Source organism: Triplophysa dalaica, chromosome 14, assembly GCF_015846415.1.
Source record: "Triplophysa dalaica isolate WHDGS20190420 chromosome 14, ASM1584641v1, whole genome shotgun sequence".
Classification (NCBI taxonomy): Eukaryota; Metazoa; Chordata; class Actinopteri; order Cypriniformes; family Nemacheilidae; genus Triplophysa; species Triplophysa dalaica.
Window position 1 is genome coordinate 4936902 of NC_079555.1, and position 16347 is coordinate 4953248.

General features: G+C 37.0%; 1 protein-coding gene across 6 annotated transcripts in view; it reads left to right on the plus strand.

Moving 5' to 3' along the window:
- Positions 1–16347, plus strand: part of fgd4a (FYVE, RhoGEF and PH domain containing 4a) — a 36583-nt gene that overhangs the window by 12157 nt on the left and 8079 nt on the right. For 4 of the 6 annotated variants that reach the window (XM_056765565.1, XM_056765569.1, XM_056765568.1 and 1 more), the window contains exons 2-5: positions 3216–3302; positions 9552–9692; positions 10823–10982; positions 13994–14369. In XM_056765565.1, the coding sequence (XP_056621543.1) occupies positions 3216–3302; positions 9552–9692; positions 10823–10982; positions 13994–14369 (764 nt within the window). Of the gene's footprint in view, positions 1–20; positions 164–3215; positions 3303–6226; positions 6313–9551; positions 9693–10822; positions 10983–13993; positions 14370–16347 lie in introns of those variants that run through there. The other 2 variants (XM_056765566.1, XM_056765571.1) reach the window with 2 other exon arrangements.

Genomic DNA, 16347 nt, shown 5'->3' on the forward strand with positions numbered 1-16347 from the left:
ACAAGCATACTGTAGACATGTCAAGGACGCTTCCTGGTTGATCAGCGTCGTATCTGATACAGTTGCCTGATTGAAATGGAGAGTCATCTTAAGAATGTGAAAAAAGGGGAAAGCAGTTTCCCAAAGGGGAAACTGTCGCAGTGGACACCCAAGAGCCGAGCAGGTATTATTATTTCCTAAAGCATTTCCTTTTGTGTCAACCGTCAAGTGAATTGACCTTCAGCTGATGCTGTATACAAATATTTTAGCCAAGGCAAGATAAAATGTCTCACTTGAATGTTTGACCTGTGCGCCTTTAAAATATGTATCAGACAGCTGCAAATATCCTTCATGATTTCTGCCTGAATTTCATTGTTTGTAGAAAGCGCTTAAAACTTTGTGTCAAATTGAAAATGTGTATATTATATTAAATAAAATATTGAGTTGCAGTAGCTGGTCAAGTATTTATACTGACTACATTCATATTAAATTCATTTTTTCCCTTACAAACATATATCATGGTAACTTGCAAATTACCACAGGAAAATTGTGGTAGAAAATTTGTCACCATTGTCCTAAAAGAAAATAAGACAACAATCAAAAAAAGGTTATCATCTTATTAATATTGTTATATATTATTTAATTTCTTTTTTTCAATCTTTAAGTACATTTGAACCAGTTTTGGTCTTTGCTTTCTTTGTCAGCGTATATTAAGTGTTTCCACAGAATGATGTCTAGGGGTTGTCAGAACGACCAAAAATGTATTTCACGGAAAGAGTCAGTTTATTTCACTCTAACAATATATAATAAAAATCTCCAATTATAATTATTTATCTTATAACAAATTTAGATTGATTTAATGTATTTTTTTAATAATGTATTTATTTATTTTTTGTATATTTATTTATAAGTGTTCATTGAAATCCTCACCATAGTTAAATAAAATGCACCAAAGATATCAGCTCAAGTTCTGAATCAGATATTATTTATTTATATTTATCTTCTGTCAAATCATATGTAGGCTATAGTTGGTGCCATCGGTTTCCATTTGCATCATAGTACATGTAGTTAAGCAGTGTGATTACAATTATTTGAAATACATCTGTACAAACCGGCAATTGATTGAACCTGATTTAGAGACGCTTCTCTATTTAAATGGACTGAATCCATTATTCACTGCCAATATTTACACTCAATGAATCCACTTGACTGTGAACATAATTCATGACACATTAACTTTAATAAGGGTCAACATAAAAGCTGTACGTATAATAATAAATGTGTCAAACCAGTTTACTCTTGTATTCCAATAAAGAATGACTGTAAACATCGATGGCCCACAATTCTATGCGCCCAGCCGAGCCAACGCGTTCATTGAGGCCTTGGCTTCCATGGCAACCATTTTTCACATATGGGTTGTGTAGTGTTTGCTAAGAGAGTCATTAACCACCTCTCACAGCTCATAAAGAGAGCTTTCATTTAGGTTCTCTCATCAGCCCCCTCTTTCATGTTCACTAAAATTAGATTCTTGTGGTAGTTCTGCTTTAAAACCCTCCATAAATAAATAAAATGACGGGGGGGTTGGATTTGATCAAAAGACCGTTCAGGTGGACTTAAGGGCTCCAGATGTCTGAAAAACCTCTGCTTTAATCTCACAGCTAAGGAGACCTTAAAGTACACAAACCATATGAAATATGTTGCTTGAATACACTGAATCAAGCAAAACATCAACACACTTCAGTACTTTTTTTACTAGATTAAAATTTTTATGCATTAACCCTTTTTATTCTTTAGTTCATTTTATTATTTTATTTGTTCATGGCACGCTGCTATTGTCTTACCCATGGTCATATTCACAGTCACATACTAGGGTGTAAAAGTATGCGTAACAATTTTAGCTTTGTGTTTTAAATTCTTTGTGTACTGTTTGTAAAATTGGGAAACCAGAGTCTGGTTGATCTCTTGTGCACTTTCATCTTTGTGTGTCTTATAAATAGAGTACACTAACAGCTCTGTGATGCTCTAGATATCGCGAGGCGACTCTCCGGAGATTAACTTCTCTTTTATTAGGCAACACATGCATTAATGTTTCCTCATAATATCTATTCATGGACCGACCTTCTGCTCAGTGTCTTTTTCATGCAAAAAGCTTTTGTCTATAATTGTTCTACAAATATATTTTTTCGGTAAATAATGTAAATTTCACAAGGATGTCTGGGTGATATTTCACCAAAAAAAAATATAAAAAATCTGTATTCTTTAAGGCTGCACAATACTGAAGACAAATGTTTGTGATAACTTAAAAATATGCACATACTGAATGCAATACAATAATGCTACAGTACAATGATAATACAAAGTTTGTGAAATCGGAAAACAATTTTTTCGTATATTTTTAGGGAAAAATGTGTCCATGCTTTTTTTCCCCCCAGAAATTATTATTTTTGCAATAAATATTATTTAGTGCTGTGGGACCGCTCTGGCTGATGTCGGACATAGCAAAATGGGACCTGTGAAAGTTCTACAGTGTTGCTTTAAAGAGTACATAACATGAGATCAGGAAAATGACATTTCATGCAGTGTGTAATGTTGCCGTGTTTAAAAGAAAGCAGTCTGCCAAGTTGTAAATCCGAAGGTGAATGAATAACAAAGTTATTGGCTTGGAAATGAGGGAGTCGACTCTGAATCATGCAAACGAGTCGTCACTAGTCCGATTCGCAAACCGCCTTGGATTATATAGTCCCCACCTACGTTTTGCTAGGACTGCCTGCGAAAACTTCTCTTAACTCCCCCAAACACTGTAGCTCTTGAGCCTCATTCGCGGTAGACCAATCCACAGCAGACTGGACCATCTGACCAATCACATCAGACTAGGCTAGCTGAAAGGAGGGGATAAGGCAGATGAATTGCGGACAGATCATTTAAGAGTCAGTCAAGAAGTAAGGTAGACAAACTGCACTCATGCATTAGTTTCTGCAAACGAAAAGAGAGGGTAAGCACAACCCTTTTATACTACGTGCTGAGGGATCAGAAATTAATTATGACGTGAGGAGTCCTGGTAGAACTTGCGCAAAAACTCACATTTCGGGTTAACACAGATTAATGATACGTTTTCTACAGACACACAAATGTGGTGTCATGACTTATGTTGCAAGCTACTGTGCTCTTAAGCATTAATGTGTCCCCAACAGTTTTCCTGTAATAAAAAAGTGCAATAAATACAATTTGTTTTTCAGATAAAGCTGGAACGCCTAGCTGCTTTCCCTCCAAACAATCTGATGAAGAAGTGGCTTGTGTTGGAGTAAAGATCGCTCCGAGCAAAGGTGGGCAACAGCCTTATCTCTCTATCGCTCATGCTCTCTCTCTCTCTTTTAGGTATGTTCCTGTCTGTACCTCGCTCAGAATCTGTCCGTTATTGCAGCTGTTGATGCAGTTTTTTGCGGGTGTCATTTATCATCCTGTCAATTCTGTATGAAGCAGCCGTTATTCATTTGAATTAGGATGATTATGCCACACTTGAGTGTAACTATTTTAAGTCCCCGTTAACCGGAAGTTGTGATTATTTTATTTCCGTTTTTTGACACAATTCCGAGTGAAATGGAATTTTGAATGAAAAAATAGTGGCCGTGGTTTTCGTCTTTCTCTGCGATTTGATTGGATGTATGAAAACAGCTGAGTGGAATCTGGGCGTAAACTTTGACAAAAAACGTTAATTATCTCACCTTTTATCAAAATGATGCATTTTTGAAGAAACCTGCCCACATCCACAAAGTGATAAAAAAACGAAAAAATTAAGATAGAAGAATACGGTTCCTTTTGTTTAAAAGCAGAGACTCTGTTCTTTCATTTGACATATTGTTTGTCCATATATTCTTTACAGAAAATTTACTAAGAGCCATTAAATTTGGGTGAAAATGTTAAAAAACGCTGGTGTAGGCTGGCAACTTTTTTTTTATAGGCTGGCGGCGAATGAGTTAATGTTTAATATACAGTTATTTGCTGGGAGATTGTGCTCCAGTAAAATTATACTGTAAGTAGGACTACATTGTTAAAAATGCTAAATGAATAAATGTTACTTCAAAGACACAATAGCACTTATTCTTTGTCGGTGTTTTCATTGTCAGGTCTTTTGTATTTCAGACTTTATTTAAATTGAGCGCTATGGTGATATGACATCACACTAGTTGTGCCAGTCGAACTTGTTTGAGTTTTGATTCAATGCCATAGAAATAGTGGACTAGTCTGGTAACACCTCTGTAAAACATTACTAAGGGGATTACATGACAACTTTGGAGGGGCATGTTTTTCCTGCCTTTGTTGTATTTACAAATTCTTTACTTTGTTTGTTATACAGCAGTCACATACTAAGGTAAAGCATTGGCAAGGTTTAGTACAAAAATATTATTACATCAAAATCAGACATCAGACAAACTGACCAATGTAAATAAATTAAGTAGGGTAAATGTAGCAAGACTTCTTACATGTCCCTTAAACTGCACATATTATCTGCATGTCTAGACCAAACTACAGGTTTTAGAAAACATTTATAACTTTTTGTGATAGTTGTGGAGAGTTTTAATGAGCGGCTGGTCTTCACGTGTCAATGGTCTTCACTTATCATCTCTACAAGTCTCAAAATAGCTTGAGGAAATACTGAAAGTGCCTTTAAAATAGCACTGAAAGTGACTAAATCTAAGATGCAAACAGCATTTCCAGATATTTAACTCCGTAACTGTATGCAGTAGAGAAACATATTCCAAGTCAAAATAAGAGGGTTTCGAGGAAAATTAAAATTTTGAGTTTGGGTTTGGATGAGCTGTGGGTACCAAGATGAGAAATCCCAGGTATCATAAAATACTCTCTGTCTGCACTCGATGTCAAATGAGATTTAAATAAACCAGATCTGCCATGGAATCTGGTACAGTTTAAATAATCTTTATATGGAGGGTGTGTCAATATGTTCAGTTTAAGAGTTCCTACTTGTGTTCATTTCCAGCGTATTCTAAAGGGACAGTTCACTTCAAAATAAAAAGTGTGTCATGGTTTACCCATCACCCTCAAATTGATCCAATCTGTATAAATTCCTTTGTCCTGATGAACACAGGGCACGTTATTTGGAAGAATGCTTGTAACCAAACCGTTCTTGGCCACCATTGACTACCGTAGTAGGAAATATTACAATGGTAGTCAAAAGTGCCCCAGAATTGTTTTCTTTTCTACATTCTTCAAAATATCTTCTTTTGTGTTCAACAAAACAAAGAAAATTACCAAGCAATTTTTCCTACTATGGTAGTCAATGGTGGCCAAGATCTGTTTGATTTCAGCATTCTGCCAAATATCTTTCCCAACTTGAGGGTGAGTAAATGAAGAAAGAATTTTCATTTTGGGTGAACTGTCCCTTTAAGTGCAAACCGTATATTTTGACCGATCTCTGTTCGGTAGATAAAATATAAAATTGCCGGTTACCTTACTGCATTCTGCAACTTTCGTGTGTCAACAAAAATTTGCATCTTATTTTACATCATTTTTTTGACGTTTGTTGAAGTCAAATGACGTAAATGATATCTCACATGAAACAAAACAGTTCAAATTATAAATCATTATTATAAACTCTTACCATTGTGAAAAGTTTTGACCTCAGTTTTTCCAATAAAAGTTTTAAGTTTTAAAAGGATTGCTGCTTTAGAAATAAATGTTGTAAAATAAATGGTGCAGATGAAAATATTTTGTTAAAGAGTTTTTTGTTTAAATATTAATACAATTTATTTTAATCAAACTATAAATATTTCACTTTTAAATCTGAACTAAATCATATTTGAGCGACTTAACTGATTAGACCAAAAAATTGGTTTCTACTGAGCCCGCTGTGTGTGCTTCTAGTTTAAGTATGCAGTGAGAGAGTTTAGAACGAGGGTGAGGCATGAGGTTGTTTGGAGGCATCATTGGTATTTCACTATTTTGCATTCTTCATTTCATTCACCATTAGACAACTGGTCTTCCCCTCACAGTCAAACCCATGAGTCACTTTGGCTCAGGCTCCATTCAGAAATACACTCTCAGTGTTCTAAAGTGAAATAACTCTTTAGCTGTATGCACATGGCATCGGTGTCACATAACCAAAATCATAAAGTGTACTGTGTGTGTGTGTGTGTGTGTGTGAAATGTGTGTGTGTGTACTGTGTGTGTGTGTTTGGAGGGAGGAGCTACTTCCTTCCTCACGTTTCTTGCATAGTTTCATTTGGCATATAGAGTTTACAGTGGAGTGAAGGGTTAGAATAAAGTAAACGGCTTGAATTATGTGGCATTATTTGGATTTATGGTAATGCACTGAAGGTAAGGTTACTTTGGCTTAACGTGATCACAATCGTACCTCTTCATAAAGTATATTGGTTATGGTCTGCTTAGACGTTATGACAATATAAATCCTATTGGCAACAGTCATTATTGGAGAGGACTTTGAGGGCTTTCGGTGTTATGACACACACTTGTTTTCTTTTTCGCACTGCTGCTTAATCCACTGTGTTGTTGAAAGTATTTCAGATCCGTTATTAGATACACACAAACCTTTTTACACAGAAAAGGTTTGTTACAAATTTTTTGAAATTGATAACATTTTAAACAGCTCAGTTAATGTGCTTTCTTTTACTTAACTTTCCTAAAGTTTTGTCTACTTCAGGATAAGTTGGTAAGGAAGCAAGTCAACTTAAAACAAAACATTTAACTTCTACTCTACTTAAACAATCTCTCAAAAAATCTAGACCTTATTAACCTGTATGAACATGTTGAAGCAGTTGACATTTTTTCCTCGCATTCGTTTGTCTTTCGTCTGGTGTTAGCTTGTATGGTCAAAGATCCATAACCAGGTGGAGCTTGTAACCTATTTATTAGTTTTCTTCTTCTTGTATGATTCTGAATTGCTCATTTATGTTTTTGTATTGCATGACAAAACTTTTTTAATATATGCATTCTGTGCCATGTTGTTTTCTGTTTTCACCTCTATTTATCTAAAACAAAAACAAGATTATTTCATGTGTACATTATACGTTGGCTTTTTCCCTTATGATTCAAATATGTTTTACGTCAACTGGAGAGGGGGAATATTGTGACATGTTGTGTTTGACATCCTGTCACAATGAACCTGTTGAAACTGCATGTGGAAGTTCAACTCATAAAATCCAGATAAGAACATTCCCGTCTATGGAATGCAGATAATTTGTTCTTTTAATTTTGCATATGTTTTGGCAGATTTTACTGTTGTAGTTTGTGATCAGTAGGCTGCGCATTAGAAATCATACTGTGGTCTTCATTATAACTGCTGAAAATCCAGCGAGGGAATTTTACGGATCTGGCTACAAGCAGGTGCAGCTCTGTGTATGATGTTCACAAGTTACATTTCATCTGTTTTAACAGACAGACGGTAATGTGACCCAGTTGCCATGGTAACGCAGCAGCCGGTTATCACAAGCGTGCCCTGACTACAATATTCCCCTTGAGGATGCTTTCGTTCAAACACAAAAATGTTTAGGTTAATGATGTTTAATCCAGTAGGAACATAGTTTTAACATTTTCTAACGAAAAGGTTATTGGTTCCTGCGTTGGTATGTGGTTGCTTAGGTAGTCAGAGACTTAAGCATGTTTTGTCAAAGTGTTATTTGTTTTTGCATACTGATCTCTAGAGATAACTTTTGTTTTTATGATCGGAAGTTGCTACATTTTTTAAAGATGTAAGAAAATCTAGATTGACAAAAACGCAAAGTAGACATTGATGAGATACGGCACAGGGAAGAATAACTTCATTCCTAAACAAGTACATTTTTCAACGTTTTTAAAGTTTAGAGCTCACTGTCAACATGTCTACTCAGAGAAAATAAAATGCAATGTGTCCGGAAGACACGTAAAGAAGATATGAAGAGTGTAGGCGACAAGCAGCTTTCTGTCAAGGACAACCATTTAAATTTGCTGATTGTTCCGGGATATTACAAAAATATAATACCTTTTAGACACTTAAATAAGCTGATGTCCGTAAAATGGCATGTGTAGTAAACAGTCTTAAACAGAGAGCTTGTTTATGAAGTGTTTCAATCCTGGACCGTTTTGCTGCCGCAGACTGAGCCAAACTCAGATGAATGAACTTTCACACATGAAGCTGCTACCAGAACTGTGTATCTGCTGCCAGCACAACAACATCATTCATCTCCGTCCTGAACAGTTCTCTGCAGCCTATCGGCCTAAGATGTTTACAGTGACAAAAAAAGAAAAGATGAAGCCGGGACGGCCAGAGAAAGACTCTTTGTGCTGCTTAATGCAGTGACGCCCACATGCTTTCATTTAACAGAACATGGGCCCCTGGAAGAAAACACTATGTCGAGGGGAGAGTGTGGAGAAGTTTTAGTGTTGACAGGTTGTTCAGTTATTTTTCACACCTCAGATGATGTCCCAAAATCTCTTGAAAGAATTAGACACAAATGAGACGCATCTTAAACAATGAAAAGTCAACATGATTTCAAAATAGAATTTTCATATTTGTACCCATTTATAGTGCATTGTTAACCATTTAACTCTCTATGTTGTTGTGAAGAAGAAAAGACGTCTTTGTAATCTCATGAAAAAACCCTTCCCTCCAGCCACCTGTCACTTTTCACAAATTAATTCACTTCCCAGTGGATAACAAACTCCTGCCTACTTTTTCACTCACTGAATATTGTGTTTCGCTTGTGTAAACTGTACGTTGAAGTGAAATGGATTACAAATGCAGTTTTATTTTATGTATATTAATGAGGTTTTCTCCAGATCAGTGTATGTGTTTTATTGATCAAGGACATCTCTGTAATGTGCTTTGATTTGTTTTTTACTTTTGTTTCTTGTGAGAGCCGCGCTGGATTCATTTTAGCGGTAAAAATAGCCGATCGGATAGTCTGTTGTTTTTTACTTGGTTGTTTCACGAGAATGGAAATACACAGTTTTGGTTGTAGCGTGGGAACCTGGAACTTTTTCTAAGCAGCGAGTGTATCTGAATTTAACAGCGGTCTCTAGACGATGACACCTGACCTTGAAAATATTGGCTCTCAAAACCACAGAGAAACATGTACCCAATGGCATTCTCTGTTTGCCAAAAAGCTGTTTTTCAGGAAACATTTGGCTGAACTATGTAGAGACGCTTCCTCATAGGTAGAATATTGATCGTCCAACAATGAGAAAGAAACTCGAGAGAAACTTGGTGGTTATTTTTAGTTTTTGTTTCAAGTTGAAGTCACTGTTAACTTAGTTTCAAGGTCACTTTTTATATTGGCCATGACTGATAACAGGAGTATAAAAACAGTTCTCTTCTTTAAACATGCTTTTCACTTCTGCAAAAATAGTATACATGCACGCTATTACATTCTGCATTACAAGTGCTGTTTTAAAAGACTATGTTATGTTTGTGCCTCTTGTATCAACCAAAAAAACTATAAAATAAGAATTGTTTTCCAGAAGGCCTCTTGAACCCTCCTTTTAGTTTCCCCTGCACAGTTTTTACTTTTTAAACAAACCGAGTATTTTAACATCAACGTTCCTTCTTTTCTCTCTCTTAGTTACTGGCAGCAGCAGCAGTCCTATTGAACAAGGTGGTCGTAGTGAAAGATTATGTCGTGGATCCAAATTTAGCAATAAAAGCAATTCTGGATTAAATGGAAGAGGCTCGGACCGCCGGCCACTGCATCCAAAACCACAAGGTACAGAAAGGTTTACACAAAAACACAGATACATTGCTGCTACATGCTTATGCAAAGTCACACAATTTAAAAGAAATCATCACAATACAATAAAACACAATAAAACCACCATTTTCTATTTAATAAGAGTCTCTAAATGTTCAATTCAGGTCAGTTTTGATCAAATTGTTTGCTTATTTAAAGGGACAGTTCACCCAAAAATGAAAGTTCTGTCTTCATTTACTCACATTCAAGTTTTTCCAAATCTGTATATTTGAAAAAAAAAGGCTTGTATCCCTGCCACAGTAGGTTCTGTTACACACAAATAATATTTTTTGATGAATGTAGGAAAGCAAACAGTACTGGGTCACTTCTGACAACCATTGTCATTTTACCCACTATGGGAGTCAGTGTTGGCCAAGAACTGTTTGGTTATCAAGAATTTTTGAGTGAACTGTCTCTTTAATGTCCCTTTAAACATGTCCTTGTACCTGCTTTTTCACGGATCAAGACAGCCTACTGTGTTTAAAAAGCATTAATCATTTTCCAGAGATAAGCGTCACAGATATCCATTAATGAAATACCCTTTCTTCAGTACAGTTTGGTACACTTAAAGCAGCCTTATTTGCATGAGCTGTGTCTTCTCATTCTCTTCTATATAAAATGAAATGCATACAAGAAAAGTTACTGAAATGTCAAACAGCATACCTACTGAATTATAGATCTGTGAAATGCAACGGGATAGACAGGGTAGAGCCATGATGTCATTATTATATTCACTCCATCAGCTCAACCGTGATTCGCTCAGATCAGGTAGACACAGACTTCTCAGTTTCCACATTCACTTTGTCTCACCTTTACAAGTATCACAGATTACATAGTATTATGGGTTAAAAAAATCTATACTGCCATCTTGTGGTCGTAATAGTTTCAGCTTCCACTATTGTGCAAATGCCTTTCTTCTTTCCACCAATGACTTCTAAATATTAAGTTATAAAGGGCATTTGTCCTTTTAATGGTTATGGCTGTTGGTTCTGGTCATGAATGAACAAATTTAGATTTTTTGATTATACAATTATTTACTGGACCACAACATAAGCATGAGTGAGGGCCTCAATGCATGTTTTCAATCACTCTGTGGTTTCCTGCAGTGCCTCCTAAGCCAGCGCACATTAGCAGTCCGGTGACAGAAGTCTCCTTACCGCTCGGATCTGGAAACTTATCTGTCAAACCCAGCATGGAGGGAGGAGTCGAAGGAGCTATGGGAAAGGGCCGAGTGTCCAACCTCATCAGCCGCTTTGAGGAAAGCAGGTAAATGTGAAATATTTCAAAAATCTTTGTTTGTGCAATAGCCAAATTATCATAGACTCTTTTAGATCTGTCCGCTATGTTTCTATGTGTATTTAGATATATACTCACCCGAAAACTTCTTTGGTTTGATTTGAGAGCTTCTGCTGGCATAAGTTTGTCGGTCAATGTTTCTTTCATCTATATATAAAGATTGGAAGAATCGTTTTGTAATCGATGTGACTTGATTAAATGACTCTATGGACAGTATTAGCTTCTTCACTGATGTTATACAGGAAGATTAAAAAGCAGAAGCTAGCCATTACTCCATCAGCCAGCCGATGTTTCTTAAGATGAGCAATGTGAGAAGAAAAGGTTTAGCATTTAACGTCCTTTTTTGTGCTTGATAAACCTAAACACAACAGGTAAGATTAATTTGCAATTTGTGTTGTTTACAGAAATCTTTTGCAGGTTTGATTTCATGCGATTTCATTCTGAAACTTTTCTCGGAATTAAAAAAGTTTTCGAAAGGGCTTGAAGCTGTTGTAATTCAACAAAGTGGTTGCAATACCTCATGCTGTCAGGTCTTGTTGTATATTCAAAGCAATTTTTTGGAATGTTTAGTTAAATAATGTTCATCCTTATTCTTCTTTAGCCGTTTTCTGTAGTATTTTGGGATTATTATATTTATGCATAAAGTATTTTTATTTTATGATGCCTATAATTACAGATTTTCTACCAATAAACTAATGTTGAAATGTATTGTGCATTGGCAGTCATACTCTGAGCACATCAAAGCAAATTTCAGAGTTATTATTAAGTACTGGATCTGATTGGACGAGTCAGTTTATTTGATGCATGTCCATCTTTGGAATTCTATATAATAACACCATGCGCTACATTATTCATATAGTGATATGTGATTTTAATGTTATTGCTATGTATAGTCTCCTGCTTCGTATTGCTTTATTACACTACAGTCATCTGTTATTTTCAAAAAGTGCGTGAGCATATTTACTGTATTTCTTGCTGATGTAGTGTCAGTGTTTAGTGTGATCAGGCTTTGTATAATAAGAGAGCAGAAGCTGATGCTGTTAGCAGGGCTCTGATATCTCCAGCAGCTGTCTGGTCTTCTGATCCACATACTTACAAACCCTTACGCAACAGCCATGAGTCCATGACCCTTAACAACTGCGACGGCTTAGTTTTCAAATATACATGCAGAACAGTGAACAAAAATCTCTTCAGCCACGATTTTAGACAAGGACAGTTTGAATGGTTTCAATCACCAGATTCATAAAAAGGTTATCATGGCTTTATCTATCTTCAGTGCATAACCTTCTGTAGGATGAATTCCAGTTATACACGACTTGCACCCCAAGCTAGAAAAATAGATCTAGCGCATATGAATATGTCTCAGCGGTTTAGGGACCGTGTATTAATAGCCTTTTTTTGATCTGAAGTGTTGGTTGTGGTGTTCCGTACCCTCAGATACAAATTTTCATTCTCTATCTCACAGGAAATGCTATCTGATCTAAAGCGCAGGTGGGCCGTAGACAGGGAAACAGCTGGAGGTGTGCAGGATGTGTGTGTGTGTGTGTGTGTGTGTGCGTGCGCACAAGTGTGTGTATGTGTGTGTGTGTGTGTCTGTTTGCATGAACCAAAAACTTTCTAACAAAAACTTGTTATATTGTTGCTCAGTTCTTTTCATGGTTTGTGCACGATTTATGTCCAGTTTTCAATGTATGATGTCATTACAATGAAGATTACTTAGAGATGCACAATATATCAGTGACCATTTTTTCGACATTATTGATGTACAGTGCAGATATCACAACTTTTATCTTGAAAATTCTAATCTTAAATCTGCATGACAGGTTTTAAAAATACTTGATCTTGCCGGCTGTACATACATTATATTGTTTCTGCTATTATTGGTCACAGTTTTTATATTAGTGTATCCCTAATATAGTTAAGTATACTTATTAGACGGCTCTGTGAAATACTTGATTCTGATTGGTCAATTTTGGCATGCATCATTCATAAAAAACTTTTGGTTAAAACCTGCAAAGTGTATTGTTGACCATGCATCCAATTCTCTCCGTGTATGTTTTGGTTTTGTCAAATTAACATTTAAACTGCTAGTTCACCCAAAAATGAAAATTCTGACATCGTTTATTCACACTCTTGTCATTTCAAACCTGTATGACTTTCTTTTTTCTGCAGAACACAGAAGAAGATATTTTGAAGAAAGTTCAGCGCCAGCAACCATTCACTTGCATTGTATGGCTTATACAAGTGAATGGGTGCCAGTTAACAACATTCTTCAAAATATCTTCTTTTGTGTCCAGTGGAAGAAAGAATGTCATACAGGTTTGAAATGACGTGAGGGTGTGTAATTGGTGACAGAATTTTTATTATGGGATGAACTGTCACTTTAAAGTCCATATACTGTATGTAGCCGTGCTGAACATTATAAAACCAGCCGGTCATTAAAGCAAAATATCTCTTCGGGAGTATTCTAATGTTTTGCACTAATAACCGGCCCATTATACATTTGTAAGATGTATTTGATTGTATTTTATTCATTTGTGAACAGCATGCACTGTATCTGAAGGCGTTGTGTTGAAAAGAAGCACTGTCTTGCTCTCTTGAGTGTGTAAATGTGTGTGCTTGCATGCTGGCATGAAGTAGGGCAGCTGTCTCTCACGGGACGCTCGGCAGTCCTACCTCTCCTCTTTCCTCTCCTCACCCTCCCGTTCTCCTCCTATCCTCTTCCTCCACTCCTCCCCTGACCTGCACACTCACACGGCCCCTACACACACAAACACGTACACACACACACACTTCGGCCCCGCAAGACAGAGGAACTTTCTTCTGCATTTGCGTTTTTTTAACACTGACACCATCACACTCTCAAGAACGACACATATTTCTCTTCTCTCTCTGTTGTGTCTCCGTTTCCTCTGTTGATCCGTTGGTCGTAAAAGTTGTGTTTTCTGTCTCTCAAAGACTCTACTTTAACTCTGCCACAGACACACGGACATCAGGAGGGAGGGCGCCCAACTGAAGCAGGTCAACAGATCCACCAACCCGCCGCTCAAAAACCACATCAGACAGGTGGAGGAGTCCAAGGAGCAATCCAATGACCCCAGCTCGACAAGGAACAGCCCGCGTCATGCCCTAAAACCCCCCAATGGGGTCCCAGCCCAAATGAACAGAGACCAGGAGAGAATTAAAGACGAATCGGGCGTGAGGATAGACGGATTGCCAAATGGAGATGTTCATGGGGACAGTATGGACGGGAACTGTGTAGATGCGTCTCATGAGGATATAGACACGAGCCAGGAGCATGTGGAGATAAAAATAGAGAAGGAGTTGCTTCTGGGGGACATTATGCCTGAGCCAAAGGTAAGAGCTTTTTGTTTGTGTTTGTGAGTTTGGAGCTGTTTCTAGGCTATTTTATTAAAAAAATTGTATTAAAGGGGTTGTTTGTACATTTTGGGAGGACGACCGAACCGAAGACCGAAGTCTTCAGAGGTGTAAAAAGACCTTACATAATGAGGCGTTATGTTTTTCTAACACTAGAATGAGTTATTTCTATCTGCGGGCCCCCTAAATGGAATTCACCATGTTGTTTCTACAGTAGCCTTAAACGGACAAACTACTCTACAGAGCACATTTCGTAAATACATTCTTCGGAAAAGAAGTGAAAACGCAATGACATCTTTGTCACCGTAGTGCTGCGAAAAGGAGGGGTCGAGTGATCCGTTGGTTGCAATTCGGAACCTCACCACTAGATGGTGCTAAATTGCATAGACTTCAAGTATTCAAACAATTGATTTTGTATTAATAAAAATGAAGATTTGTTCATATTTTACTCCTGCTTATGCCATCCTAGATGTATATGACTTTCGTTTTTCAGGTGTAAAAACTAATCTTTGATAATTCCTTCATAAATATATCAGTCTGTTTATAGTTTCTGTGCAACTGGGTTATTTCTGAACTCTAAATGTTTGTGTGCATTTGACTGATTTTCTAGAGTCGGTTGTGTACATTTACATTTTACATTTAGGCATTTGGCAGACGCTTTTATCCAAAGCGTCTTACATTGCTTTATCCTATACATTTTACATAGGTATTTGCAATCCCCTGGGATCGAACCCCCAATTGCGTTGTTAGCGCAATGCTCTTACCACTGAGCTACAGGAAAGCTGTATCAGCGGGCAACTGTTATTCTGCACTCTGACATTAGCTATTTCACACCTCATGCCCGGCTGATCTATAAACTGAAAAAAAGGGGCTGTTTTTGTGTATTATTCCACCTCCGGTCTCTTACGTCGGCTCTTCATTTCCTCTAAAGCTGTACATTAAATACAAATGAATTTCAGATCTATTTTCAGTGTTGACCAACAAAGTGGTCTTTATAAATATGAATTGTGGATTCTCTGTCAGGCAAAGTTGCTTTTTTGGTTGTCCTTGTTTCCTCTCATTCGTCCTTTCATATCCTGTCCTCTCAGATGCATTTGAACAACAAGCCTGTTTTGAAACGCAGACGTCTGTGCCAAGAGCTGAACATATTGGAAGTTCATTCGCAAAATGGCTTACTTTCAAGTGGCAAAGGACATCTGAAATAGTTCAAAGGTCGTTTTTATGAGCTGAGGTTGGCGATTCTGATAAGAAGTGTTGACAGGCTTTAGCAATGCTGTTAGTGGTCGAAGTGCATCAGGAAGTTCTTCAGTGTGCGTATGTGTGACGGTGAATGTGTGCTTGTGTATGTGTGGGATAGAGAGAGAGCAAACCGAATGTTATGGCGAGGTGAGGAATGTAGGTGGAGAGGGAGTCAACCTGTGAATTCCCTTGACCTTTATGTCTGCTTCCCTTCAGCTATGAGAATTGTGGTGCTACAGTGTTAGTTCAGCAAAATCCAGCAGAAATCTCTTGTATAATTTAGGTTGAAGCCAGCTGGAGGCTGAAAATGTTAGACTGTGTGAATTATTAATGGCTTGAAGAAGACCTTTAGGGTCACCATGAGAAAATTTAGAAACAAACTTTATAGATGCTTATGGGAGTCTCTCTAAAAACTTGTGGATTGTTTAATGTGGAAACTATGTGTTTTGGGGAGTGTTTTAGGAGGGTACATTAGATTTCTGAGAAGTTACGGCATTTCATTTATAGGACACTATGGTTTAAATAATTGTGGATCTGAATCTGATGCTCATACTCTTATGTCCAATTTACAGTATGAAATTTAGCGGCATCTAGTGGTGAGGTTGTGAATTCAACCAACGTCTCACTCCCTCCTTCTCATTTTAAGTTAATAAAAACATAACACTTTACTAAGTTCTTTATACACCTCTGAAGACATAGTTATGTATATTATATTGCA